Genomic DNA, 26865 nt, shown 5'->3' with positions numbered 1-26865 from the left:
AGTGGTGAAAATGCAGAACTGCACCTGTAGGGACTTAGTGCAGAAAAGCATCAGGCCCTAACAGTACGCCCCCTTAAACAAAGCGGATTCCAGACGCTTTTTTCTTTTTTTTTTCCCCTCTCCAAAATCTAGACAGCAGATTTTTTTCTTCTTACGGGCTTTGGAACGATGACTTTTCTTTTCAGTTGCAGGTGTCCGGACCGGAGCTGAGCACATAGCTGCTTCAGGAGCTGGAATAACGGCAGATGCTGGAGCTTGCATTAGAGATAATGTTGGTTCCGGTGAAGATATAGAAGTTTCTATGATATCAGAGGCTGTATCAAAAAGAGAAGGTGGTCCAAACTTCTTTGCCACTGCACCGATGAAGATACTGGTATGATAGCGAATGGGGTGATCAGATTCTATCAAGGACAGCGCCCACTCCAGAGCCTTTCCTTTAAAACCCATTAGTATGGTAGCTACTTGATTATAGCTATTGGCATAATAAGTGGGATTGAAACGGAAATTATTGAAACACTGCCGTGTAAGAGCACAAAATTGATCCAGGTCCCCATCAAAAGGCAGAGGCTGAAACATGGGAAGGTCACAAGCGGTAGCCTTGGCAATTATAGCACAGGAGTCCATGGGTGGGCACTCAGAAGACTTTGGCTGTGGGTTGGCAACTGTTACCTCGGACTGGGCACCTGACTCACAAGGCTCGGACTGGGCACACATCTTGGAGAACTCGGGTTGAGCATACATATCTGACGGCCCGGACTGGGCACACAGCTAAAACTGGATAGCGGTAGGAGGAGCCTCGGACGCGGCAGCACTGTGAGGCGCCTCGGACGCGGCAGCACTGTGAGGCGCCTCGGACGCGGCAGCACTGTGAGGCGCCTCGGACGCGGCAGCACTGTGAGGAGCCTCGGACGCGGCAGCACTGTGAGGAGCCTCGGACGCGGCAGCACTGAGTAAAAACTCGGGCTGGACCGCATAGACTGGCAACTCGGGCTGAACTGTATTGATCAACAACTCGGGCTGGACCTTCAATAATGTCTCTTGAGCGGACTGAAAGGGTAGCACCTTCTCTGAAGCAGATAGTATCTCAGGACTGGAAACAGAGGCTGGAAGCTTGGCACAGGAGCTGGATGCAGGAGCTGGAAGATAGGCACTGGAAACAGGGGCTGGCACCTCAGGACAGGAGGCAGAGGCTGGCACCTCAGGACAGGAGGCAGAGGCTGGAAGCTTGGCACTGGAGGCAGAGGCTGGAAGCTTGGCACTGGAGGCAGGAGCTGGAAGCTTGGCACTGGAGCCAGGAGCTGGAAGCTTGGCACTGGAGGCAGGAGCTGGAAGCTTGGCACTGGAGGCAGGAATAAGTGATGGAACACAAACAAATTTGGAATGCAGAGAGGAAACAACAGGGGATGGATCAGTAGGCTGACGTGGTCTACGGATAGGACAGTCTTGTAAGAAGTGCTCTTTGCTGGCACAGTACAGACACAATTTGTTTGTTATTCTGCGCCGCCGCTCCTCTTCGGAGAGATGGGGGCGTGGACCACCTGTGAACCGGGAATTAGTTAAACCATAGTTCTTAGTAAACTGCAAATTTGTAGGAGCACAATTACAACGTGCTGCTTGCACAGATTCCACAGCAGAGAGGGTTGGTGGAGACAAATCACTTGCTTCTGCATTAGAAGAGACAGAGTCTGACAGCCTTCTGAGTGGGTCCATAAGCAAGGTAGAAAACTTAGCCAGCTGGGAGCGTAGCAGGATTATGTCCATTTGTAATGCCTGTAGCATAGATGAGTCTGCAAAAGCTGACACAGGTGTGGCCCCAGCGAGATCCATGAAGTTTGGCTGGTTCATTCTGTCACAGCTCTCAGGTGAATTCCACAATATAATTGCACAGAAACAATGATGCTGGTAAACTTAAATATTTATTGTGATTACAGGCAGGGGTGGATCTCAGTGGCTGAAGGGCCAGGCAAGGGATGAAACAAAATGTCCAGAAATAATATGCAAAACAAAAGTCTTTTAAACTTGCCAGGCTCCAGAGATGCAGAGTGAAGTCAGAGTGAAATCAGAGTCCAAAGTCCAGGTAATTATAAATAGCAAAATTCAGAGTTGTAACATAAACAGGGTTCCAGAGCTGAAACACATGCAGATATCCAGAGCTGAAACACAAACAATGAACCAGCAGGGAATGATTGTCACGGGTCAGTCTTTATGGTCTGGTGATCAAGATAACACTGATCAGCTGAGTGAAGACACAGAATCCACATAGCGGCCACTAGTGGTGAAAATGCAGAACTGCACCTGTAGGGACTTAGTGCAGAAAAGCATAAGGCCATAACAACTAGACTGCCCCGTTCCCCCCTCTAAACACAAACATTGGCATGCACACCAATGCACACATCACCCATTCACCACTGTTCTGCCACGCAGTGGTAAACAGAATACCTCCTAACTTTCCCACCAATTGGGACAAAGCTACAAAGGTGTCCATTTGGGTGTAATAGGAGAACAAATAGGGGTATTTAAGCAAATTGAAAAGCCCTTCATGCTCACTTGCTTTGCACTATTGTAAAGGACCTTCAGTGACTGTGGAGCACATTTTCCTGTCTTTGAAAAAATAATGAACACTTTACAATGGCACAGGTATATTGAGGCACATAATCACAATGCACTCATAACTCTGAACATTTGAAACCAACACACTGAGTAAAATAAGCCCCACCCACAACTGGTCCAAAAACAATCCCGATCCCCCAAATCATATCCCCTATTTAGCCAACTGCATGTTGGACTGTTCTGCTACAAACAAAAGTAATATCTTGTATTAAATGGACTTTTCACCATAAAATTTTAAATTGAGGTCAATTACTTCTATGTTTTTAAATGCTGCGCCAGACTAGCATTTTTAATGCAGTGGAAATCATGCTAACACATGTTAAACTAGAAATCACCCTATTCTATGCACCTGTGCCAATTTTCCGTTCAAACTTGTGTTCGCATACTTACTCTGAACACTGCGTGTTCCATTTCAGTGTGTTCAGTTGTTTTATCAATGCATATTTTTCACTTTTTGAATGCTGCCCTCCTGGAGATTCCGGAGGGGAGGTGGGCGTGTAATGATGGAGGGGGTGGGGCTCAGTGATTCACGTTATTTTAGCCCCATCTCCAGTGACATAATGACGCAAACACCTCATTCTACCCAAAGAATCGTGTCATCGAGGCTCCAAATCCTAGGAAGTGGGCAGATACGGGAGAATGCCCTACTCTCCCGGGTGTCCAGAAGACCTACCCGAATTTCAGGAGTCTCCTGGAAATTCCCGGGAGAGTTGGCAAGTATGTATCAATGTTGTGCTGTACTTTTTACCATTGATTTTTATAGCTTTCACTTCCCACATGTCAATCACATATAAAATGCTTGGGCAGACACATAGGACCTCTTGTAGAGTTTGACACATTTTACTAAAAAACGTAAGGTGTAAAACTTGTCCGAGAAAAATTATTCTGTGTAGATGCACCTTAAGATGTGTCTAGCTCTGCATCAGTAGCATATATGCTTGTTCTACACCAGGAGTAACAAAAGCACAACGAAGCGGCTTGACAAAGTTAGTATTAAATGCTGAAGTTACATTACCCAATTTGTACACTATATAATACTGTAATGTAAAGTGTCATGGACAGGGTTATTAATAAATGCAAAAGTCACATTTATAGTCACAAATACAAAATAAAAGTACATATTAAATTCAATGAAACCTGAACTATTGTGTTACTCTTTAAAAATAAAATGTAATCTTCTTTCCTGCCACAGTCTGAATGTAAATATCAAGTGCATGTATGCAACTTCATATGCTTTATTTACTATCAGTGGGAGGGGTCCACGCATAATTAGCCAATCAGAAGCAGTTCCCGATTGACATCATCATCAGTGCTTATTTTGAATCAGATGTCGTACACCCAGAAGAGATAGACCTTCCAATAGGCCTACATGCATCTGTGTCCAGGCCTACATAGGTCATATTAACGTGAATCAGCCCTTACAATACTCAGCCTACACTTGGCCTCCCATTCCCACCCTCGCATAGGGAGACGTAGGGGTAAGGTGTGCCTGAATCTGCATACGGACTGAAGCATAAATCTTTTTTGCACACATGCACTGTACAGAAATATGTACCTTACACGACAAAAAATGCACTTGCATCCAACACTACATGAGCCCTATATCAGTAGACAATGCTAAAAATTAGGGACATTGTTGGGTAGATAGATCTTCAACTGACCATTTTATTTTGTTTTTTAAATGGACACAGTCCTTGGTAATTAGGGACAGTTATGGCGGATAAGAATGACTGTATGTGCACCGTGTCTCACTGACGTCAGGGTTCAAGGTTTACAGACCTCTGGGGTTCCAGTTTTATATATAACATGAACCATTTCAGAAATTACAGCTATAATTTCAGTTCTGCCAGTGAATGTTGGTCTTTTATTTGACAGTGGTAATGACTCATACAGCTCCTATGGGAATTGATATGTTCGCTGACTGACAATATAATGCTTTGGCAGCACTGGACTGAGAGACAATTCAGAAGAGTATTTCAACATTGCACAAAGAAAAACAAAAATGAATGTCATACTCTAAGAAAATGCATTTGTCGCGTTGGTCTAAAGAATTTAAAATATGAAAGACAATGTCTATGCCTTTATGTCTAAATACAGAATGAATTTTCATTTGCATATTTGTATTCTATATATTTAAATGTCAGAAATTAATTTGGCTAAGTATGACCTTTGCCCCTTACGCATAGCAGGGCTAGAAAATAAAATGTTTTCTTCCGCTTGGGGCATATATTGCTGTCAGTATGTGAGTAAACTTTATTTTTCATCACTGGCTCAATCTTAGCTGACAGCAAAGAAGTTCCAACAAGTCTACTTGTACAGCACCTCGGGAAAAACGCTACCAAGAGATAACAGTTAATTAAACATAAACTGATTTTTTTATGTTTTTATACAAATGTCGAACTGTAACTCAACACATTTCTCCTGAAGAGAACAGGGTCCAGTAAGCAATACCTTATAGCTCTGAGGTCAGATATCTTGAGAAAGATCAATTGTTTCACTCATCATAATGTTTCTTATTGTGCACAGTGGGCCCATGCTGATGCAAACACCTATCTGCGTAGCGTTAAATTTGTACTGCATGCGCCCACAAACAAACTTATGCCTATGTCCAGATGCAGATTTGGTATTTCCGCCTCCTTACACATGGTTAGGTGGCACAGCGGGAGGAAAGGGGCGTGCAAACACAGACTGAGTATAGTAAGGGAGTGTTCGCGTAATAGTGAACTTAGGATGACACGCACTGAGTTGCACATAAGCCTGTCAGTAGCCATATCACTTGCAAGGTTCCTGAGGGCTGGTGCAAATACGATAGTCGCTAGCAAAAGCTAACAGCTTCTGATTGGTGGATTGCAATTTCACCTCTGAAGCTGATAGGTGCTTTCTTCATTGATCATGTGTATATTATATGATTTTGTCGGCATATTTTAAATATAATATATCTGGTCTAGCCGGCTTATGCAGGAACAATGGAACTTTACAATTATTCCTATGTAAAAAAATGCTTTAGTGACATAATAAATAATTTTTTCATTGAATATCTATAATAGATGAAGGATTGAAATTGTACTTGTATTGACACGATCCTTGTTAAATAGGCTTCACCATGCTTTGCATAGAGAAGTTCTCGCTAGTGAGACACAGAGAATCTTTGGTAGATAAGGAGAAGCCCTATCTCCATCAAAAACACCTTTCTTTTTATCTCTGTATTAAATAGGCCCATAAGTGTCCGCTTGCAGGCACTTTGTGATAGAAGTACAGGTGGTTGCAGAACTAAAGACAATAAATACTATAGAACAGTCCATTCTTCTGTGTGTATTGCAGTGGATTTGTGTTTCGGCAAGGGGGAATATGCTACCAAATCATTTATTCAGATTTAGGTTCCTATTTATCAAAACTCATGTTTTATCACCTCTTTTTACAATAATCCAAAACTATTTTTCATCATATTTTAACAACATTTCATTGCCATGGAAGGTAAGCAATCCAGAGTGATAAGTTGTCGCTACACTAATTTGGGGGCCCTGTTCTGGTCTACTGACTGAGGCTCGGCACATGTGGGGAACTGAAAGCCTGATTTGAGTTTCCAGTTCCACTGCTATTATAAAAATTTATAAGAAATATAGATAGATATATTGTATAAATCATAGTATACAGTTTCTACGATATCACTCATTCTGGAAAACAAAATATCCTTATTCATTTCTAAGAGACCTGCACTGACATAGTGTATTTAATCAATAAATTGTAACCCCCTGTCACTGGGTATGGAATGAGGGGGTGCCTGGGCAATTAATGCACCATTTCACCGGCGCTCTTCTTTTGTCTTGGCTAGCTCTAGGGTGTGGTCATAACTGACCAGTGGGTCACCGCACATGTGAGTTTTACAGCTACGTCTCTTAAGTGTGGACACGGGCGTTGCATTGCAACAGTTGTCACAGTAATTGGGTGCCAGACAATCTCTATGTAGTGTGTCTATTCTGGTGTGTCTGTTCAGTCACCGGGTGATGTGAATAACAATGCCAGAGGGTGCATTAAGAAATATATACTTTTCTGCGGACCAAAGCCATCCGAGATCGGCTTCCTCATGTAACAGTAAGATCACAAGTTTGATTTATATATATATAAGAGGGACACCTGGCTTTAGTTAGAATAACTTTCAACAGCTCCATAGCCACTGTCCTTTCCAGTTACAGCCAACTATGGAGGTAGCAATATAAAAAGAGAGAAGTAGAGAGAGACATACAGAGATAAATATTAGCAATGCTGTAGGATATCTGCTTTTATCCCATCTAAATCCCTTATATTAAAAAAATGGTTGTAATACTATCTGTACCATTTGTTGTTTCAAACCACAAAATGGTGGTTAATCATTATATTACTTGATCCATGTAGCTCATTCTTATTAACAAAAAACCTGGCTATACATGAAACAAGTTAAGTATAATCATTTGCCAGAAATGTTGTCAGGATTAAAGCCCATGTTAAAAAAATATACAGCGAACAATATTATGTTAGTGTAGAAAAGTTTAATCAGTGTTAGGACAATTCCTGTTGAGATGGCGAGACCCCTAGAACCGCTTCATGAGGCCTTCACCTATAGCTGACCCCTTTTTACAGAATGCAATTGAGCGCGATATGCTAGTGAATTGTCCACAGGACTTGGGGGCTTTTTATGTCTGGGCTTTGCAGGGTTAAAGATGGTCTGGACACGGTTGAATGCAAAAGTAAAACCAGAACAGTGGTGAGAGCAATGTCCAATAAACTCTCTGGAGTCAGGAGTAAGCAGCATACAGAAGCAGTCCAGTAAACAAGCCGAAGTCAAGGACAGGCAATGCACAAAAGTAAAGTCCAATAACTATCCAAGGTAAGGTGCAGGTAGCATACAAAGTCTAGTAAACTGTCTAAGGTCAGGGGCAGAAGAGACAAGTCCTATTCACAGTCCGGGTTATAACAGAGAGAGGCATACACTAAGCCAGTGATGGGCAAACCAGTCCTCAAGGGCCATCAACAGTACATGTTTTTAGGATTTCTTTAATCATGCACAGCTGAGTTACCCAGCCAAATAGATTAACTCAGCTGTGCATGATTAAAGAAATCCTAAAAACATGAACTGTTGATGGCCCTTGAGGACTGGTTTGCCCATCACTGCACTAAGCACATGTTCAGCACACTGGGTCACAACAAACTATCACCAGGACAGGTGTACAGGAGAGGAAGCCTAATAAAGCCTGGAGAGCTAATGAGTTAAGGTCTGAAAGATAAGCTTCCTGAGCACATGACCCATCTAAAGAATGTGCCTTTTAACCTAAGAATTAGCAGCAGCTGGCTGTGAATAGACTCTGGCCAGTTATTTAGACACCAGGGGCCTGATTCATTAAGGATCTTAACTTGAGAAACTTCTTATTTTAGTATCCTGAACAAAACCATGTTACAATGCAAGGAGTGCAAATTAGTATTCTGTTTTGCACATAATTTAAATACTGACTGTTTTTTCATGTAGCACACAAATACTTGATAGCTATTTGTACACTGAAATTTAAAGTTGATATTTGTGTGCTACATGAAAAACAGTCAGTATTTAACTTATGTGCAAAACAGAATACTAATTTGCACCCCTTGCATTGTAACATAGTTTTGTCCAGGAGACTGAAATAAGAAGTTTCTCAAGTTAAGATCCTTAATGAATCAGGCCCCAGGAGAGGAGAGGAAACATCTGCTACATCAACGATGGCTGCAGTCGCTCAGCAACTGGTACTGCAAGCCAGAAGGACAGGAGCACCTGACTGAAAGACAAAGGCCATCTTTGCTATGTAATGACCATGAAAACTGCGGTGCCTGCTGCTATTCATAAGAGAATCATTATCGAAATGCCTAATAATTACATTTCCATTGCAAATAAGTAGTTTAATTATCTTTTGTTTTGTTCCCCAAGGAGTAACAATATAACTCCAAATAGTTATGAAAGTATTTTTTTTGTCTCATTTTCATAGATGTGGAGGGATGGTGCACATCTTGCCCCATTGGGTCTAAGCCAGAGAAAGCATTGTCCTCAGGTCCTGGCGCTGCTTATGCAGCCACCAGTACTTAGCCTCAGAGGCGCTGAGAAGCTTGTACAAATTACCGGGGCTCAGGCCTGCCTGGAGGCCCCCGCTGCCAGGTAGATTAAAAAAATATCAGGTAGGTGAGAATAACACCATTTTAATACATAATGGGAGGGAGTTCAATAGCCGACGATGTGGCGCATGGTCATCATGCTGCGCACATTGCCGCCAATTACTATAGAGATCTCCAATCATTTTTCCTTGCACCTCTATGGGGTGCAGAGATTTTCTGTCAAATCTCTACCGCAAAGTATCTCACGGACATTCTGGAGACACTTTGCAGCTAATTGAATTCCCCCCATAATGTCAAGTGTAAAGAGGTGTAGCCACAGCCCATGTTGGCCACGCCACCATCACTAGCACACATCTCTTCTCCTGCTATGTGTGTGTGTGTGGGCAGGGGGGGGATTCGGAAAGCTATATCTAACATCCACCCAGGGTTGGACTGGCCCGCTGGGGAGTCAGGGTATTTCCCAGTGGGCCCCAACACTAATGGCTCCGTCCTCTTCGTTGGTGGGCCGGGGCACTAGCAAAAAAAAACTTACCTGATCGCAGTGCCGGCGCCTCTCCTTCCTCCTCCCTTCTCCGTTTGCACTGAACGTTGGGCGTGATGTCACCATGCCGACATTCAGTGAGGAGCGGCGCAGAGAGGAGCTACAAGCATGAAGACAGATGAGAAGAGAAGAAAAGAAAAGAAAAGAGAACAAAGAAGCCAATAAAGGTAAGTAAAGGAATGGAGGCAAGAGGGGGGGGGGGCAGAGTGATGAAGGGGGGGAGCAGAAAGGCACAGAGTGATGAAGGGGAAGAAGCAGGATGTCACAGAGTGATGAAGGTGGGGTGAACAGGATGGCTCAGAGTGATGAAGGAGGGGAAGCAGGATGGCACAGAGTGATGAAAAGGGGCAGGATGGCACAGTGATGAAGGGGGGGTCAGGATGGCACAGAAGGAATGGAGCAGAGTGATGAAGGAGGGAGCAGGATGGCACAGAGTGAAGGGGTGGAGCAGGATGGTATACAGTGATGAGGGGGGGAGCAGGATGGCACAGAGTGAAGGGGTGGAGCAGGGTGGCATACAGTGATGAGGGGGGAGCAGGATTGCACAGTGTGAGGAAGGAAGGAACAAAAGGAGCATGGCACAGTGTGAGGAAGGGGGGGGGGGCAAAAGTAGCATGGAGGGTGCAGTGTGATCATAAGGTGGCACAGTGTGGTGATGAAGGAGCACAGTAATGTGTGTGTGATGGCACAGGGGGCTTGTGGCAATGTAATGTGTGTGATGGCAGGGGGCTTGCGGCAATGTAATGTGTGTGTGTGATGGTGCAGTGGGATTGCGGCAATGTAGTGTGTGTGTGTGATAGCACAGGGGGCTTCTATCAATGTAGTGTGTGTGTGTGTGATGGCAGAGGGGGTGTGTTGCAATGTAGTGTGTGTGTGTGTGATGTCACAGGGGGCTTGTGACAATGTAGTGTGTGTGATGGCACAGGGAGCTTGTGGAAATGTAATGTGTGTGATGGCACAGGGAGCTTGTGGAAATGTAATTTGTGTGTGTGATGGCACAGGGGGTGTGTGGCAATGTAGTGTGTGTGTGTGATGTCACAGAGGGCTTGTGACAATGTAGTGTGTGTGTGTGTGTGTGTGTGTGTGTGTGATGGCACAAGGGGCTTGTGGCAATGTAATGTGTGTGATGGCACAGGGGGCTTGTGGAAATGTAATGTGTGTGATGGCACAGGGAGCTTGTGGAAATGTAATTTGTGTGTGTGATGGCACAGGGGCTTGTGGCAACATAATGTGTGTGAGGTAGGTGGAGGCTAATTAATGGGTGCTATTTTATTTGTGGGGCAATATAATTTAATAGTGGGTACTATTAATTTAAGATGGGGTTGTTTGGGGGCTATTAATTGAATGTGGGGATGAGTTTGGGAAGAATGAGGTCTATTTATTAAATGTGAATATGAAATATTTAAGGGCAGTGACAGTTGCAGGAAAAAGGTATATTTATTTAATGTAAATACTAATAATTTATTGCTGGGGCTGTTTGGAGGAAGGGATATAGGTTTATTTATTAAATGGAAACACTATTACTTTAATGTTGGGGCTGGAGGAAGGCCTAATTATTAATCATGGATGCTATTGTTTTAAAGCCGGGGCTGGTTGGAATTTTCTAAATATACCCATTTTTTTCCCAAATAGGGCCCCCAACATTCCAGGATCCAGACAAGCCGCAACTAAAGAAACCAGCAGCCACAGGTGGTGAAAGTGGCAAGAACAGGTAGGAGCGAGCAGGAAAGTCTGTCAAGTGTTCTGATTCTAGTGGGACAATCCCGATTTTTGGTGACTGTTCTGCCCAATCTAAGGAGCAGGTCAATACTGTGTACTCTTTATATACACACTGCATTCTTTATATACTACAATATGGCGCTAGCTGTCCTTCGTGGGCTTACCCCAACCCCTCTAGTGGTTTGTGGTTTACGCCTCTCTGGAGGCTGGCCACTCCCCCTCTGGTGGGCCCCTACCATTGTATTCTCCCTGTGTGCCCTTTATGCCCCAGTCCACCACTGCATTCACCCTACAAGAAAAATAGAACTGTTGAATAACATAATCTCAGAAGCTGAGAAGCTCTTTAAAGCAGGCCTGTCCAACCTGCGGCCCTCCAGATGTTGTGAAACTACAAGCCCCAGCATGCATTGCTGGTAGACAACCAGTTCATTGCTGGAAGGGCATGCTGGGACTTGTAGTTTCACAACACCTGGGGGGGGCGCAGGTTGGACAGGCCTGCTTTAAAGGGAAGGCTAAATGCTATGTTTATGGCACACAGACTAATAGTATCACACACTACAGCCAGCACATACATTAGGCCTCCACCAGACCGGTCAAGGCAATGAAAATGGGCTTTGAGCTCTAATGTTTGTTCAATGGTCATCCTGGTGGAGGTATGTGTGGAATCTTTAGCTTATTGGTCTGCAGCTGGATTTAATATAGGAGTGAGGAACCAAGGCGCTCTCTCCTAAAAGTAGAAAAAAACACACTTTAGAAAAAAAACAACTATTTGTGTGGCTCAATGGTTTGTTACTAAAAGCACTTTACACTCTCAGAAATGTGTAGATTTAGAGATGGAGAAAATTATCTACAATAATTTGAAAAAGAACATGATTTTCAAAAGGTTAGCTGCATAATGGAGCTTAAAATACATTGCACATTGTGGTAAATGGCCATTTACACTTACACTATCAAAGTCATTTTCAGCACATTTATGAAAATAATCATTATTACCTAATAGCCATGCGGGTTTACCTTTCCTCTGTGATCAATTGTGCCATATGACTAATTGCCTGATAATGAAGGTGCCATGGGCACTCCCTGAAAAATTGTCAAAATGCTACGAATGTGGAGAGATGCATCACATATAGCCTGGACATAGATGGGATGAAAATGCTTCTCATTGCAAAAAATGGATTTATTTCTTCTTGATGGTACTCGAGCTATATGAGAACCATTCACTGCCTGTATGATATGCAGAAAACAAGCAATGTTAAAAAACTGCTGTTTTATCTGCAAAAGGTATTCTTCATCCAATGGCATATGAATAAACTGGCTGATGTGCGACATGTATGTTTGCAATACCCCACTGAAAGCAATCTGGGACATTCCTGTTAACACAGCTACTGTAGTCTGCAACAATCCAGATGCACAGAAATGTAAAACAGCCAACAATTTAGTCAGTGGTGATATGGATGTACGGATGGCAATCATAGGTTGAAGGTCAGTCTGCATAATCTGCAGAGTGTCCACGATTGCATGACATAGTAGCTGAAACCTGCAGTCTGGCATCCCAAAAAGGTTAACACGTGACCTGTAGACACACTCCCACGAGCTGGCAGTGGACAATGACATTAGTGTCACTGAGCAAAATTGAATTCCAGTTCTGCAGCAGTGCTATCAGAAGAGGGACAAACAAAAATTATTTTAAGGAGTACTAATAAAATAATGCTGACATTGATTAAAAAACAAACATAGCATAATGCTAGTTAAACTTTTAAACACAAAATAGCTATGTCATCATGAAAAACATATGATTGACAAATGAAAAGATACATAAGGTTTGCATGGTTATAATCAGATTTTTTTAAAAAAAAATTGTTAGTAATATCTGAGTGGGAAAAAAAATTCAAGACAGAATGATGTGTTTACAGTACTAATTATAAAAGCATCAATAGCAGTACACTAACCATACACAATCGCATAAGCTTAGGCAAACATAATTGTAATGTAAATGTCCTAAACAGAAACATTTGCTGACATTTCTTTTGTTAGCGACATGTATTCGCTATTCGTTATATAAACAAACAATTTCATACCTCTAAAAAGCTTGTGTGGTTTTGGTCTGACAGCCAAATAGCAACAAAGTCACACAAACACACAAATGTCCGCTACATCCTATAGTAAAACCGTGAGCAATGATGGTAGTGGTATCAGCTGAAATGGTGAATCCACAGTCATCCAATTAGAAGAAACTACCGTATTTTTCGCTCCATAAGACGCACTTTTTCCCCCAAAAAAAGTGGGGGGAAAAGTGTGTGCTTCTTATGGAGCGAATACTACATTGCACACCACCTGAGTATTCTTCATTTACCGGATCAGTGCGCAGCTGCTTGTCTTAGCCGTCTAAACCGGAAGTTTGGCTATTGACACGCATGCCTGCGTTCCAAAATAGAGGAAGTGATAGAGGAGTGATAGAGGAGTCCATCGTTTCCACACTTTGTACAATAAAGTTTATTGAAACTAATTACATCATTCGACTTCCTTTTCGGTTTCCCTGACGGCCGGAGGAAGTCTGTGGAGACTAACGTAGCACACAGTGTTACCTATTGGTAACATTACCACAAGGATCATTACAGTTCTTTTGGGGCCATATCCATCGTCTCAACTACCATTTGTACAATCTACATTTCCCAGATGCATCAGAAGTTAGGACGAAGGTGACGATAGCGGACATCGTGCATCGACCATCATCGGGAGTCACATCACGGTACTTTCTGTATCTTCCATCGGAGATCGGCAATTTAACATATCGAAGAGTAACATTGTTCTTTTACCCACTGACAGTTCATTTGGAGCGTCAATGATTTAAGCTCTCACACGCGTAAACACTGTATTATACACTGCAATGATCAGCGTGTTTGAGAGGTTGTAAGATTGCAGCTTATATATATTGGCTCCTATATGTTTTTATGAGAGTAATACTGCAATAGCATGTGGAGTACACGTTCGCTTGTTTGGTTGTTCGTTTGGATTCTGGTTTAACCTGGTCTCTTAGCGCTGTGGGATTGTATATAACATCGTTTTTTTTATTTGGACTATATCCTTTTATATTAATCAACATCTCACTTTTCCTCTATTGTGTGCCCTATCTGGACATATCTGTTTTTACTTACATTACTAGACAGCACTGTATGAGATTTGGTTCAGAATATTTTTTTCCTGTTTTACTCCTCTAAAAACTAGGTGCGTCTTATGGTCAGGTGCGTCTTATGGAGCGAAAAATACGGTAATTAATGGTGCTAGTTGTCATCATCATCAGTGTGTGTTTGCACCTGCCCTCTAGCATCCGCAATAGATATGGCTCTTGACAGGCATATATGCATATCCGTGCTAGTTTGCATCATTTACATGAACACGCCTTTACTGTACTTAGCCTACTTTAAACCTTTCCATCCCGCCTCTACAACCATATGAAGGCTCAAGTGCCTGAAACGCACAAGTCTGCATACGCATATGTAGACTTTCTCTTTGTAGACATGTGCAGTGCAAATTTATGTAATCTACGATACGCAATCTAGTGTAAGTTCAGCATCTGGCCCTGAATGTTTAAATACATGACCCACCAGTTCAAAGCACAATAATAGGTGTGAAAAGAAGAGTAGGACAGAGTAGGTGTGTTAAAGTTTATCACTGTGTGACTAAGGCCCCTGTTATTTGCAAGCTAATCACTAGACATATAAAACTTAATCCACAATATTAGCATGTTGTGGTTAGGATGAACTCTGTGTCCAGTTAGATAAAATAAAGGGTCCTTATCTGGGCTCCCTAGTGAGGATGTGTAATGATGCAGCCGATTAAGGAAAAAAGGGGAGATAACGGAGAAGAAACTTTGAACTCCTAAACAGGGTGTCAAAAATAAAACAGATTTTAAAGGCATATTTATTTTGTATACGCATAAATACACAAAAACAGATATATATAGAACAGGTTACAACACAATACATAAAACACAAATTACAAGTACATAAACAAAATCAAGGTGTAAAGGACAAGATGGTTAGGGGAGACCTGCTAGATCAGTAATGTGTTTCCTAGTTCTTTTTTCCAATGCGTTTAACCGGCACATTGCTAGCGGGTTTCCTGAGGGAGAGTGATTCCTGTCCCTAGGACTTGTGTTTCAAAAGAGCGAGGCACACCACTTTCTTTGATTAGTCAATCAAGTGATGATTGGTACGGTATGGTTGTGCATCTGTACAGATTGTGTAAACATATCATGGGGGAATGAGAAAAAACAGTAAGAGGAGGATAAAGAAAATAAAAAACATCACTAAAAATAAAAAAATAAAAAACTGAGGTACAGCAAAACATATTACATAAGCAAAACATAAATAATGTAGGCGGGTGGTTTGGGGAGCCGCAAAAGCATTGCCATTAGTTTTAGAATGCTACATAGTTGAAATAGAGGAGAACATTTGGTTTATGATTAAACCTATGAAAGTAAATTTTGATAGAGTAGTTTAAATGCAGAAACAAGTGTCAGATGTTCACAAACAACCTTGGTGGTGGCGTAATTGGTAAGGCAAAGTTAGTGTGTGGGAAGTTTTAATCATTTTAAACAGACCAGGGGGTAAATGTATCAAGCTGAGAGTTTTTCGGCGACATTAAAAAGTGGGGATGTTGCCTACAGCAACTAATCAGATTCTAGCTATCATTTTGTACAATGCACTAAATAAATGATAGCTAGAATCTGATTGGTTTTTTAAACCCGCCGAAAAACTCTCAGCTTGATACATTTACCCCCAGGTGGTTGATTCTGACTAACCCTTTGTCACACACAAGTCACTCGGGCTCAGGTGAGTGCTGGATCGTGGCAGCCCCTATTTATTATTATGTGATAATAACACATATTTTCAATTTACTATTTTCACAGCGATAAAAAATCATTGCTGAAGTTTACTAATAAAATATTGCCAGAGATACTCAACTGCCCGACAATGCTGGCTGGCAGTGGTAAGAATAGCCAGTGTTGGCTAAATGTTTAAAAAATATGAAAAAATAATAATTATTTTCCCCTTATTCTGATTTGCTTTATTTTAATTTATTTATTTAATTAATATCTTCTGCTGTCACCATCCTTATTGACAGGTATACACATACCCCTGTGATCCCTTTCTTCATGCATGGGGAAGCCTTCTCCAGAGAAGCCCGGGGAAACTCTTTTCCGCCGTCGGCTACCACCAGAGATAACAAGGCCTTTGATGGATAGGGAGAAGTCAGATAAAACATCTGTTTACACCTGGGATCAGGCTTTTCTCCCTTTAAGACCCGTTAAGATTAAATGCAGGATCAATTTGTTGCAGACAACTATAATATATATGTATGAAATTACTTTTTAATGGCTAACTCTTGCTATATGATATTGCAAGCTTTCTGAACATAAAGTTGGCATCTTCAGGTCCGGTTTACTACATCCTAGAGACCATTCATGAAGGCCATTGTATGACATAAAGATTGCAATTTATATGGAATTGTTTATTAATAGGTATCTTCTTCTAATATTTTCTATTACAAAATCCAAGGTTTGCACCACATATTTTTATTACAAACTAGCTGTTTGATACTAATTGCAAGCTGTTTGACTTTAACATTGTCTGATTTTTTTAATTTGTAGAAGTAGCAAGTAAAACTTAAGGAAGTATTTTGGCACATTCTGATTTTCTAAAAATGTCATTATGTCACAACCTGTCAATAAGTTCTCAAAGGTAACGCTGAAAAACATTTTCAAATTAGTAAAAAAAATTATCCTGTAAAATATTCTTTTTGGACAAATTCTATTAAAAAATTACAATCAACTTTTTTATCTTTTAAAAATGTCTTTATAAAAAAACTTATTTTTTGGTGAATTGATTTGCAGAAAATAAAACTTCACCCAGATTTGCGAATTGTCCCACATCCCGAAAAGTAAGATTTGACACTTCTCCTATTCAAGACAAACACTCAGTATTTATCTATTTCTTTTCATTCATTCAACAATTACAACAGACAACTATTAATCCTTGTCTAGGGTTTTAGACATCAACCACAAAATTTGTCACCAATGGCATGTTAAAGTTTCTTTGTTGTAGACCATAATAATGTACTATAGTTGGATCCAAGCCCTGAGACCAATAAACAGTGCAGGTGACAGTTTCTTGGGCAATGTGTGTACTCATACTTAGTATATAGGTTTGTTTTTCACATACTTAATGTTGTCTTTTGCTAGCTCAGCTTTCATAGTTCACAGATAAATAGAAATAATACAATACAAGTTTGGTTTACTTTTACACGGTCATAATATTTCCTGTCTGGACAATATTGCTTAATTTACAATGTTTTATTTATGCCTCACTTTCCTAGTGGATTACAGCATTTTTCCTAACACCTAATATATTACTTGGATTTACACCTGCTCTTTGCACACAAGTACAAAAATTGCATGCATAAATTATCAGACATTACAAGATTACATAACTTTTACAGTATGAATAATGTATGCACTACAGAAAGTCTTATGTTTTTCATTGCTATCTTATGTCTACCTTGTCAATGTGAAAGACTTTACACTGCAGAGCATTGTACACTGATCAGCGTTCAAGGCAAATTAAATTCAAACTTTTGCTATACAGTTTGTAACTTCTAGTTACTCAATAATATCATTAAAACCCACTTCCCAAAGGATTGTCTGTCAACAACTTTTTCTAATGTCCATTTTAAAGCAAAAAAACATTTAGGTAACATGAGTAAAATTAAGCTACACGTGTATCATGGCAGACATAGGCTGGATTACTTTACAATGTAAGAGCCTCAAAAACAGAATACTTACCTTGTTTACAGTCACAGTATGCCCAATCCACTCTTCCATGGCTGTTCCTGAAGAAGCACCAAGGTTTACTCCTCCCATCTGGGTTCCTGCAGAAGTTATGGTCTCCCAGTCCTTTTCCTGGTGTTCTCTCCAAATAAGTGGGTATTTCCACCCAGTTTAAACAATTGGCCCCAAATTCAGTTACATTGATAAAGTCACCTATAGACCCCTCTTTGCCTTTGTACTTTGGACAACCAGTGTAATGATGAGCAGGTAGGGAGTGTTGAGGTTTAGGATGCTGGGCAGGTTGAAGAAGCTTGCGAAGTGACTGATGATGATGGACAAGATGATAAATGGATGAACTAGAAGATTTATCAAAGCAGCCCACTATAGGGATACTCCCTAAAATTAGAGCCACAGCAAAGCTGGTTATTGTCATGCTGCCAGTACTGTCTGTTTTGTTCCATCTCCACTAGTAATCTAGTCCTGAATCTGATGGGGGAGGCGGAGCTGTCACTTCCCCCTAATCCCATCCAGCCCATTTCATATTCATGCAGGATGAAATGCAGGTCTTCACCGCAAAACTCAGCAGAGTAAACCAGGGCTGACAAAGAGAGGCCAATCCACAGCTCAGGAAAGGGAGAAACTGAGGAAGGAGGAGGAGAAGAAGGAGGAGGGAGAAAAATACGTGGGCTAGGTTAGTATATTGAAAGAGAAACAAGTTCTATGGGATGAACAAAAACAATTTAACATTCCTAATAAGGCACAAAGGCTATGTCATCTGTGCTTGCTTTTGTTTACATTCAAATAATATCAGTCTCTAACTTCCTAAACATGTGCACTGCCAAGTCTTATTTTTGGCATTTGACTGAAGGCATCTCAAAAGTAAGACTGCCAGTCCACAGAGGCTGAAGGTTACAACACTACACCAGGCAGTCAAATGCATGCATTTCTTGGATGTTCTTTCCAATGTCAACAATTCAGAACAAGAATTAGAGACAAATGGTGCAAATATATTTTTTTTCCCTAGCAATGGTAGCACAATAAATTACACATGTTAAATCTAGGAAGCACAGGATATCAATCAAAGGAGAAAGAGTACCTTTTTTTTTGCAAAGAAAAAAAAAGGATTACATTTAACTACTGCAAACTTGGAGGATCGTTAAAAACGAGCATATACTATTCAAGGGGAACACTGCAGAAGTTTGCTTAAAGCTTTCAGAAGTGTAATTTCAATTCATATAGAAAAAGAAAGACCATTCACTCATATATCAAAAAACAAAAGTCCTAAAACAACATGTGAACTTGCCATGGAATGTTGTTTTTTTATTCTTAGCAAATGCAGTACAAGTAACAAGTTAGATATGCACAATACCTATTCATGCCTCTAAGTTTAACATGCTCCCTGCAGACGGTGATCTGTGAAAAGCAGTAGCTGCAGGTGAGCAGAGCTGTCGGGTCGTTTCATATGTGCCAGCAGGCTAGAGATGTAAGTTTATGTCCTGCTAGGGAGCTCGTCGTCTGCTCTCCTTTCTTCTCCTGCTGCTAATGCAACTATTCCCAAAGAACTTACTTTGCCCGGTTTTATTGATTTAAAGGCTCTTAGTTCACTTACTGGAATAAAAGCAGTGGGTTGTTCCTCTTCTAAAGAGTCTGTTCTCTCCAGCTGTTTTAAGGAGCACGCATTCAGGCAAAACACAGCTAGTCAGATGATCGCGCTCCAAGCAATGCAGATAGTGTTTCAGTCATCTCCTAATGTGCTGCAAGTGACAGAAATAAAGAGCAACCCAAACTTGGCTACAGTGTCTTTGTCTCTTGAAGCAAAACTAGCAACAACTAAAGCTATAAAGAATGTTACTACAATAGTGTAATTTTAATATCAAATATTTCCAAGCTATTTTGTAAATAAATAATAGAAAAGATTTTAAAAAAAAAATGTAAAATATTTATTGGCTCTTCCATGACCTGATAGAAAAGTTTATGGAAGATTTAAAGAATTACGAATTCATCTAGAATATCAAGTATTAAATATGCTTCTAAATTATTGTTAAACGATGGCAGGCAAAAATATCAGTAGTAGTTCTTGGTCTATCCTACACTTCATTGGCTGCCAGCTGCACAGCAATATAAATGCCAGTATTGCCAAAAAATAGTAGACATGGTTATCACTACAAATGCTACACCTAAGTTAAGAAATCTGGAAGCGATTTAAAAAAAAATGGAGCTTTTCGAGAAAAATCTATTGTACAGGGTTGCACTGAACAGCAGGTTTTCAATGAAGAACTTCATGCTGGAGTTCTTAATAAATTAAACTTTCAAGTATGTAATTTCCAGATGACTATGTTTTAGCAAGTGGGGGTGGGAGAGAGAGGGTTGTGGTTGATACTTCATTATTGACATATTTTGGCAACAATTGCATCACTTAGGAAGATGTATATTAATTTTATGAACTAACTTGTAATGATAGTCATTATGACAGAATCATGGTTTGTATATATGATTCATTTACACAACCATGATTGCTAAATGAAATAAGATTATTTCTTACATCCATTAAAAGTCAGCAGTAAATGAACAGGTAGATGACAAGCAGAGCATTGTGTAAAGATGTGGCTTAAGTTTACAGTAGACTAGACTTAGAATCTTACTTTTGTTCTATGTTAACACAAAATACACGGTCGGTGTGTGTGTATATTAGGGAATTTAGACTGCAAGCTCCAATGGGGCAGGGACTGATGTGAGTGAGATCTCTGTACAGCGCTGCAGAATTAGTGGCGCTATATAAATAGCTGATGATGATGATGATGATGAACTTTACCGGTTTGTGAGTAGCCAAAGTGAAAGTTTAATAATAGTGGTCATTTTATATATTCAAGTGGCCATGAAATCATAATAGAAACAGACAAAATGTAGAAAAGTGGGCAGCACGGTGGCTAAGTGGTTAGCACTTCTGCCTCACAGCGCTGGGGTCATGAGTTCAATTCCCAACCATGGCCTTATCTGTGTGGAGTTTATATGTTCTCCCCATGCTTGTGTGGGTTTCCTCCAGGTCCTCCGGTTTCCTCCCACACTCCAAAAACATATTAGTAGGTTAATTGGCTGCTATAAAAATTGACCCTAGTCTCTCTGTGTGTCTGTGTATATTAGGGAATTTAGACTGTAAGCTCCAATGGGGGCAGGGACAGATGTGAATGAGTTCTCTGTACAGCGCTGCGGAATCAGTGGCGCTATATAAATAAATGATGATGATGAAAATAAGTACATTTTTTAACTTTTGACTCTACATTTTTTTAAATATATTAATGACACTGCTATTTTTATAAAATGATTAGAATCTAGATGTCAAATCATTACAAATGAAATTAAATATTTTTTTCACTGACATCTTACTTGAATTCACACAAACTCCTTTACTGCAACAATTATGTTTCCTGTAAAAGTTTTCTTTCCCACATTTCATGGGTTTAAAAATGACCTTGGGTATCTGTGAGTTAGTATTACAACAAATAATTCACTTGGAAAAGTTTGTTTAGTCCAGGCTGAAACACTGGAATGTATATTAGCATATAAATTGCTAACCCTTCTTTAAATGTTATCTACTTTAGCCCCTGGGCGTTTCTGGAATTCGACTGTACAGGACAATGTCAGGTATGTTTATTAGTTTTTGTAAGTCACTTATTTATTTTTTTATTTTTAAAAATGACAAAATTAAACACACAGTACAGATATAAATATCTGGTTCCATGTATTATTAGATAGTGAGATTTTAAATTCTACAGTCAATGAATTGCCCTTAAGAGTACAATAAGTATGTTGATCACATTTTTGTAAGAGTTTATACCTGAAATAAATTCCTTTACATACAAGAGAATGTTTTCAAGCAGATAGTAGGACATGATACCACAACAATATTTTTATTCCAGGTTTCAGGCATTATATGGGTAAAAATAGATTTCATTTTTTTTTTTTATCTTTTTGCACTCTCTTTTTGTGGTATGGTGCTTCCAGGTATAACCTTGTATCATATTGCATGTAGGGGTTAAAGAATTGAAGATATATATTAATATATATATATCCTAATCCAAGTTTTTCTTGTAAACTTGTCATCAGTATAATAATGTGTGCGTGCTTAATATTGCAAGAAATCATTGTGATCATTTCCTAATTATAAAATGAGAAAATATAATGTTCTAATAATGTATCCGAATAAATTTTGGCTTAAAGCAAATTGATGCCAGTGTGTTGTGAATATCCAAAAAGTCAATTAATTGACAATGTGTTCCTGGTAGTCTTACTTGAAGTATATACGTAAATGAAGAAATTAATGAACTTATAACTTAATAATATTTATTTATTTATGAAAAACACTATTTACACATATCAGCATCTCCGTGGCATTAAGGGTTAACTGTTTTGCCGAGTGCAGCAACATTTTTCCAGAACATGAAAAAAACAGTAGTATGGCTGGGGGTGGGAAATGATGCCAGAGGTCAGACACAAGTAGTTAGTTTAGAAAGACCTTCAAGGAGAACTCCAGTCAATATAAATATTTTCATACATAATCCCCCCCTCTCTCCAAGGGCCTGTATTTCATGTATCGCAGCCTTGTATCAATCAAGCTAATGAGATGTGCAGAGTGTACAGCGGCTGAAGGTGATAGAAAGTTGTCTGAGCTGAACTGCAGGCACTGCTGAAGTCATACCCACACCAGTGAAATGGAGAAGTGGCACCCCCAGTAATACAGGGATACGATATAAGCTAATACTTCAACATTAAGCTTTTAAAATAATCAAGATAGCAGCAGAACACTTAGTAACAATTAATGTATTTCATCTTTAAATAATGTATAATTTTGTTTATAGACATTGCTTTGGTCTTCCAATGTTTTAGCTGTTATTGGAATGTGGCACCTTATTTAGAGAGCAGTGTGTCACTGATGCTATTGCTGTCTACAGAAAATGTTTAGTTATTAATAAAACTTCTCTATATAGAATAGTGGAAACAGTGACAGCACTGGCTATAAAATAAAACAAATTTATTTTACAGAGTTGTTTAATGATGCATCAAAACAATGGCAGTGACTATATTTCAATCACAGGAATTGCCATATAGCAGGCAGAGGCAAAATCATGCTTGGTCTTGTTGATCTAACAGTGACATAGATCCGATTCACATGTGTAACCCATTTTAAATGGCTGCTATTACAAGAATGTTATATTATGCAGTAAAGTTGTCCAGAATTGCTATGTGTGCAATCCTTTAGATTGTAAGATCTCGCTAGCAGGGTCCTCCTCCCTCTTGTTTCCTTCCTCCTCCCTATTCCCCACTTACTTCCTACCCCTCCATTGTCACTTTCAGGCAGGGCCAGACTGGGACTAAAAATCAGCCCTGGCATTTAAGGTACACAGGCCCATCCCAGTTCCAGCAGGAAAGAAAACATGTGCCGCCGCGCAGCGGCGGCGCCGAACAGGGCATGACCTCATTGTGTTTTGGGTGTGGCCAACATGGGGCATTGATACATACATTATTAATATACATTACATTTATCATTTTAGACAAATACACAGGCACTACTGTTAGAAGCACACAGCTTTGCCTTCACAAGCAGTACAGTGTGAAGCGGGACATACCTCCCAACTGTCCTTGCAGTTGAACCAAATCCTGACTAAGGGAGACAGCACCCAAATTAAGGACTGTCCCACCAGATTCAGGACAGTTGGCAGACTGTCCTGCTCTCTCCTACCTGTCTTGGTCACTTTCACCACTTGTAGCAGCTGGTTTCTTTAGTTCAGTCTTGCTCCTGGAATATTGGATGCCCTATTTTGAAAAAAAAAAGGGTACATGAGATTTAGAAAACTCCAAAGGATCAGTTATTGCATTCACTTTTCTTCTCACAATCCTTCTTCAAAGCCATATAGGGATACTAAAGATTTGACACACAATACAATACAAGGTAATGACTATTTCACAATGTGTAGAACATAGTGAAGCAGCTGGGTGGGGGGGGAAGGAGGTCCATTTTTAGTTGCTATCACATTCACTGCCAAAGACCAATTTCATACATTGAACTATCGGGTAATCCTGGAGTAAGATACAAACCAGTTATGATAACAATAAGCTGAGATGCGTCTGACAACGTAGAATACAAATAATATCAGAGCAAAAAAATTATAATTCAAATATTGATAAATTAATTTTAAAGGGCAGTCAACAATAACGGAATGGAGCTGAACAAGAGAGGAACTGCAATATCTCTCAAAATAATTAAATAGAAAACTAGGAAATAGTTTACAAGAAATGTTCAGTGTACTAATCTAAATGTAATTAACAGCCTACACCCAATTTAATCATATCAAATTCATAATATTTAATAAAAAATATAAACCTCAATCCTACATCATAAAACACATGGACAAATAGATTTAATTGTTAAAATATCAATAGAGTGCCAGGTACCTCAAAAGCCTATTTACTAATCAATGTATAATAAGTCTCTTGAGCTCTTGTTGAATAATGAGCTGCTATATAGTGGACCAACAAATAGAAAAAAGGGAGATGATCGATTGCGCCTTAAGGCCATCGAATTCAGTGTAACTGATAGATAAAATTGTTCTTAAGGGCTCGTAATAGCATATAGCATGGCCTGTGCAAACTGTTGGCGTATGCTAAAAAGTCTAATATGGGCTTGGTCATTGCGTCATCATTGCTGACTCAGCGCCTCAGCAGCTATACTTTTCAATCAGTCTGGTTCAGATCTTGCCAGATTATTGCATTCATGTGCCTTTGTCTCATGTGCCCAGTCCGGCTCCAGACTACCGATGTACTGAATCCCGGACATTGTCTTTGACAAGGAATGTGGACTATTCCCCGGCTTCTTGTAACTGCTACCAGCTTGCTCACTTCTGCATTGAACTTTTGGCTATATTCCGGACTATGATTTCTGAGTTAAAACACACACAGACACTTACCTTACTTTCAGCAGCAACACTCTGCGCGCTGCCCGGCAGAAGGAGAATCAGTGACAGCCGCCTATGCGAGTAATCACATGGGACAGCATCATGTGACAGGTGCCGTCCCATGTGATTTCTCGCATAGGCGGCTGTCACTGATTCTCCTTCTGCCGGGCAGCGCGCAGAGTGTTGCTGCTCGGCGGACATGGGGACCGGCCCCTCAGGCCATCGGCCCTTCTAGCATTTGCCAGAAGTGCCAGATGGCCAGTCCGGCCCTGCTTTAAGGCTTTGACTACCATTCCCATCCTTGTAATTGCCCAGGAATTACCCTTTGTAATATTACTTGATTTATGTTACCCTCCTTATATTACTATTTGTAATTGCAGTTACTTGCAATTTTCAGGTGTACTTGTGCTATGTACATTTTTGTGAACTTTGTTTGTATATGTGAACTAAGGGGTATATTAACTAAAGTGCGGGTTTGAAAAGTGGAGATGTTGCCTATAGCAACCTATCAGATTCTAGCTGTCATTTTGTAGAACGCACTAAATAAATGACAGCTAGAATCTGATTGGTTGCTATAGGCAACATCTCCACTTTTTCAAACCCGCAGTTTAGTAAATATACCCCTAAGTCTACTTTGTTTGTAGACACACAAATGCCATGAAGGAGGTTGCAGAAGTTTGTAACCTATAAATAAATGCTAATAATAATAACTATCTGTTTTGCCTTGTAATTCAACTTGATGGATGTGGAACACAAGGTAATAACATGGAGTAAGGTACGTCTGTCTGAAAGTGCTCACTTTACAGTGTTCAATTTACCTGTATTTTAGCAGTTTTATCACATATTTATAGGCACCATAGTACGCAAAGAATACGCCCTGGTGGCCAGAATATGTTACCACTTGTGTGTTGTGTTTCTTCTCTTCCTCCAACTGTCCCTTGCACATGACAGTCTGCCTTTCACTGCACATGTCAATAACTTGTAACACTGTTTACTGGCATGTTATAATAATGTGCTATTGCTGCATTCAGAGCCACAGTTGTGCATTCATCAAGCTTCATTGACTTCTTAATTGGGGTTTCTGTATAGTCTGGCTACCGGAATGGCGTATTATTGTAGGTTGGGAGCACTAAATGCTGGAATCAGGTCTAGAATAGTATAGCTGATATACACTTTATGGACAAAAGTATTTGGACGCTTGACCATTACACCAACATGGACTGTAATGACGTATTCAAATACATGTAGTTTAATATGAAGTTGGTCCCCCTTTTGCAACAATAACAGCTTCCACTCTTCTTGGAAGTATTTCCACAAGATGTCGGAGTGTTTGTGTGGAAATTTGTGCCCATTCATTCTGTAAAGCATTTATGAGGTCAGGCAGTGATGTTGGGTGAGAAGGCCTGGCTCACAATCTCCGTTCCTGTTCATCCCAAAGGTATTCAATGGGGTTGTGCGGGTCAGTCAAGACCTTTCACACTAAACTCATCAAACCATGTAGTCCTTGCTTTGTACACTGGGTGCACAGTCATGTTGGAATAGAAAAGGGCCTTCCCCAAACTGTTACAACAAAGATGGAATAATATCACTTACAGTTGACCATGGAATATCCAGCAGGAATGAAATTTCACAAACCGTCTTATTGCAAAGGTGGCAATCCAGATAGGGGATTATTGTGAATGTAATAATAAGGATGAGAAAAGATGCTCCCATGAGCACAGTTCGTGAACTCCTGTGAGCATAGTATGGGAACCTGACGCAAATTAGGTTGCTCTGTCCTGCTCTGTGTAAGTCCTGTATTAATACATTGTAATTACTTCTCAGATTTTATCCAACTAAGAAAGAGAATTGGACGAAATGCACTGGGTTGATACAGAGCTGACATAGAGCAAGACAAAGTAATTTTGTTTGCATCAGGGATCCATACTTCTCAGAAGTAAGTCACATAATTGAATAAAACATGTTGAATTGATACAGAACTACATAGACAAAGACAGAGGAACTTTGTAGGTATCCTGCTCATCAATTACAGAGCTTCCACCAACCACAATAATGGCAGCAGTGGCTGGTATATTATGGGTTATGCCAAATCACCACTACAG

The 26865-nt window shown here is 40.2% G+C and overlaps 1 protein-coding gene and 1 long non-coding RNA gene across 2 annotated transcripts in view; one reads left to right on the top strand and one right to left on the bottom strand.

Annotated features, from left to right (window-relative positions):
• Window positions 1–19561, bottom strand: part of PRSS12 (serine protease 12) — a 182884-nt gene extending 163323 nt beyond the window's left edge. The window contains exons 1-2 of the mRNA XM_075200339.1: window positions 19423–19561; window positions 17829–18453 (exon numbers count right to left, since the gene is read on the bottom strand). Coding sequence (XP_075056440.1) covers window positions 17829–18246 — 418 coding nt within the window. The 5' untranslated portion in view covers window positions 18247–18453; window positions 19423–19561. The remainder of the gene's footprint in view (window positions 1–17828; window positions 18454–19422) is intronic.
• LOC142142024 (uncharacterized) overlaps window positions 1–26865 on the top strand; it is a 226312-nt gene that overhangs the window by 155632 nt on the left and 43815 nt on the right. The gene's annotated exons all lie outside the window — the stretch shown is intronic.

The sequence above is a fragment of the Mixophyes fleayi genome, chromosome 1, assembly GCF_038048845.1.
Source record: "Mixophyes fleayi isolate aMixFle1 chromosome 1, aMixFle1.hap1, whole genome shotgun sequence".
Lineage (NCBI taxonomy): Eukaryota > Metazoa > Chordata > Amphibia > Anura > Limnodynastidae > Mixophyes > Mixophyes fleayi.
Note: the sequence above shows the minus strand (reverse complement) of the source record. Positions and strands in the feature narration are given on the sequence as shown.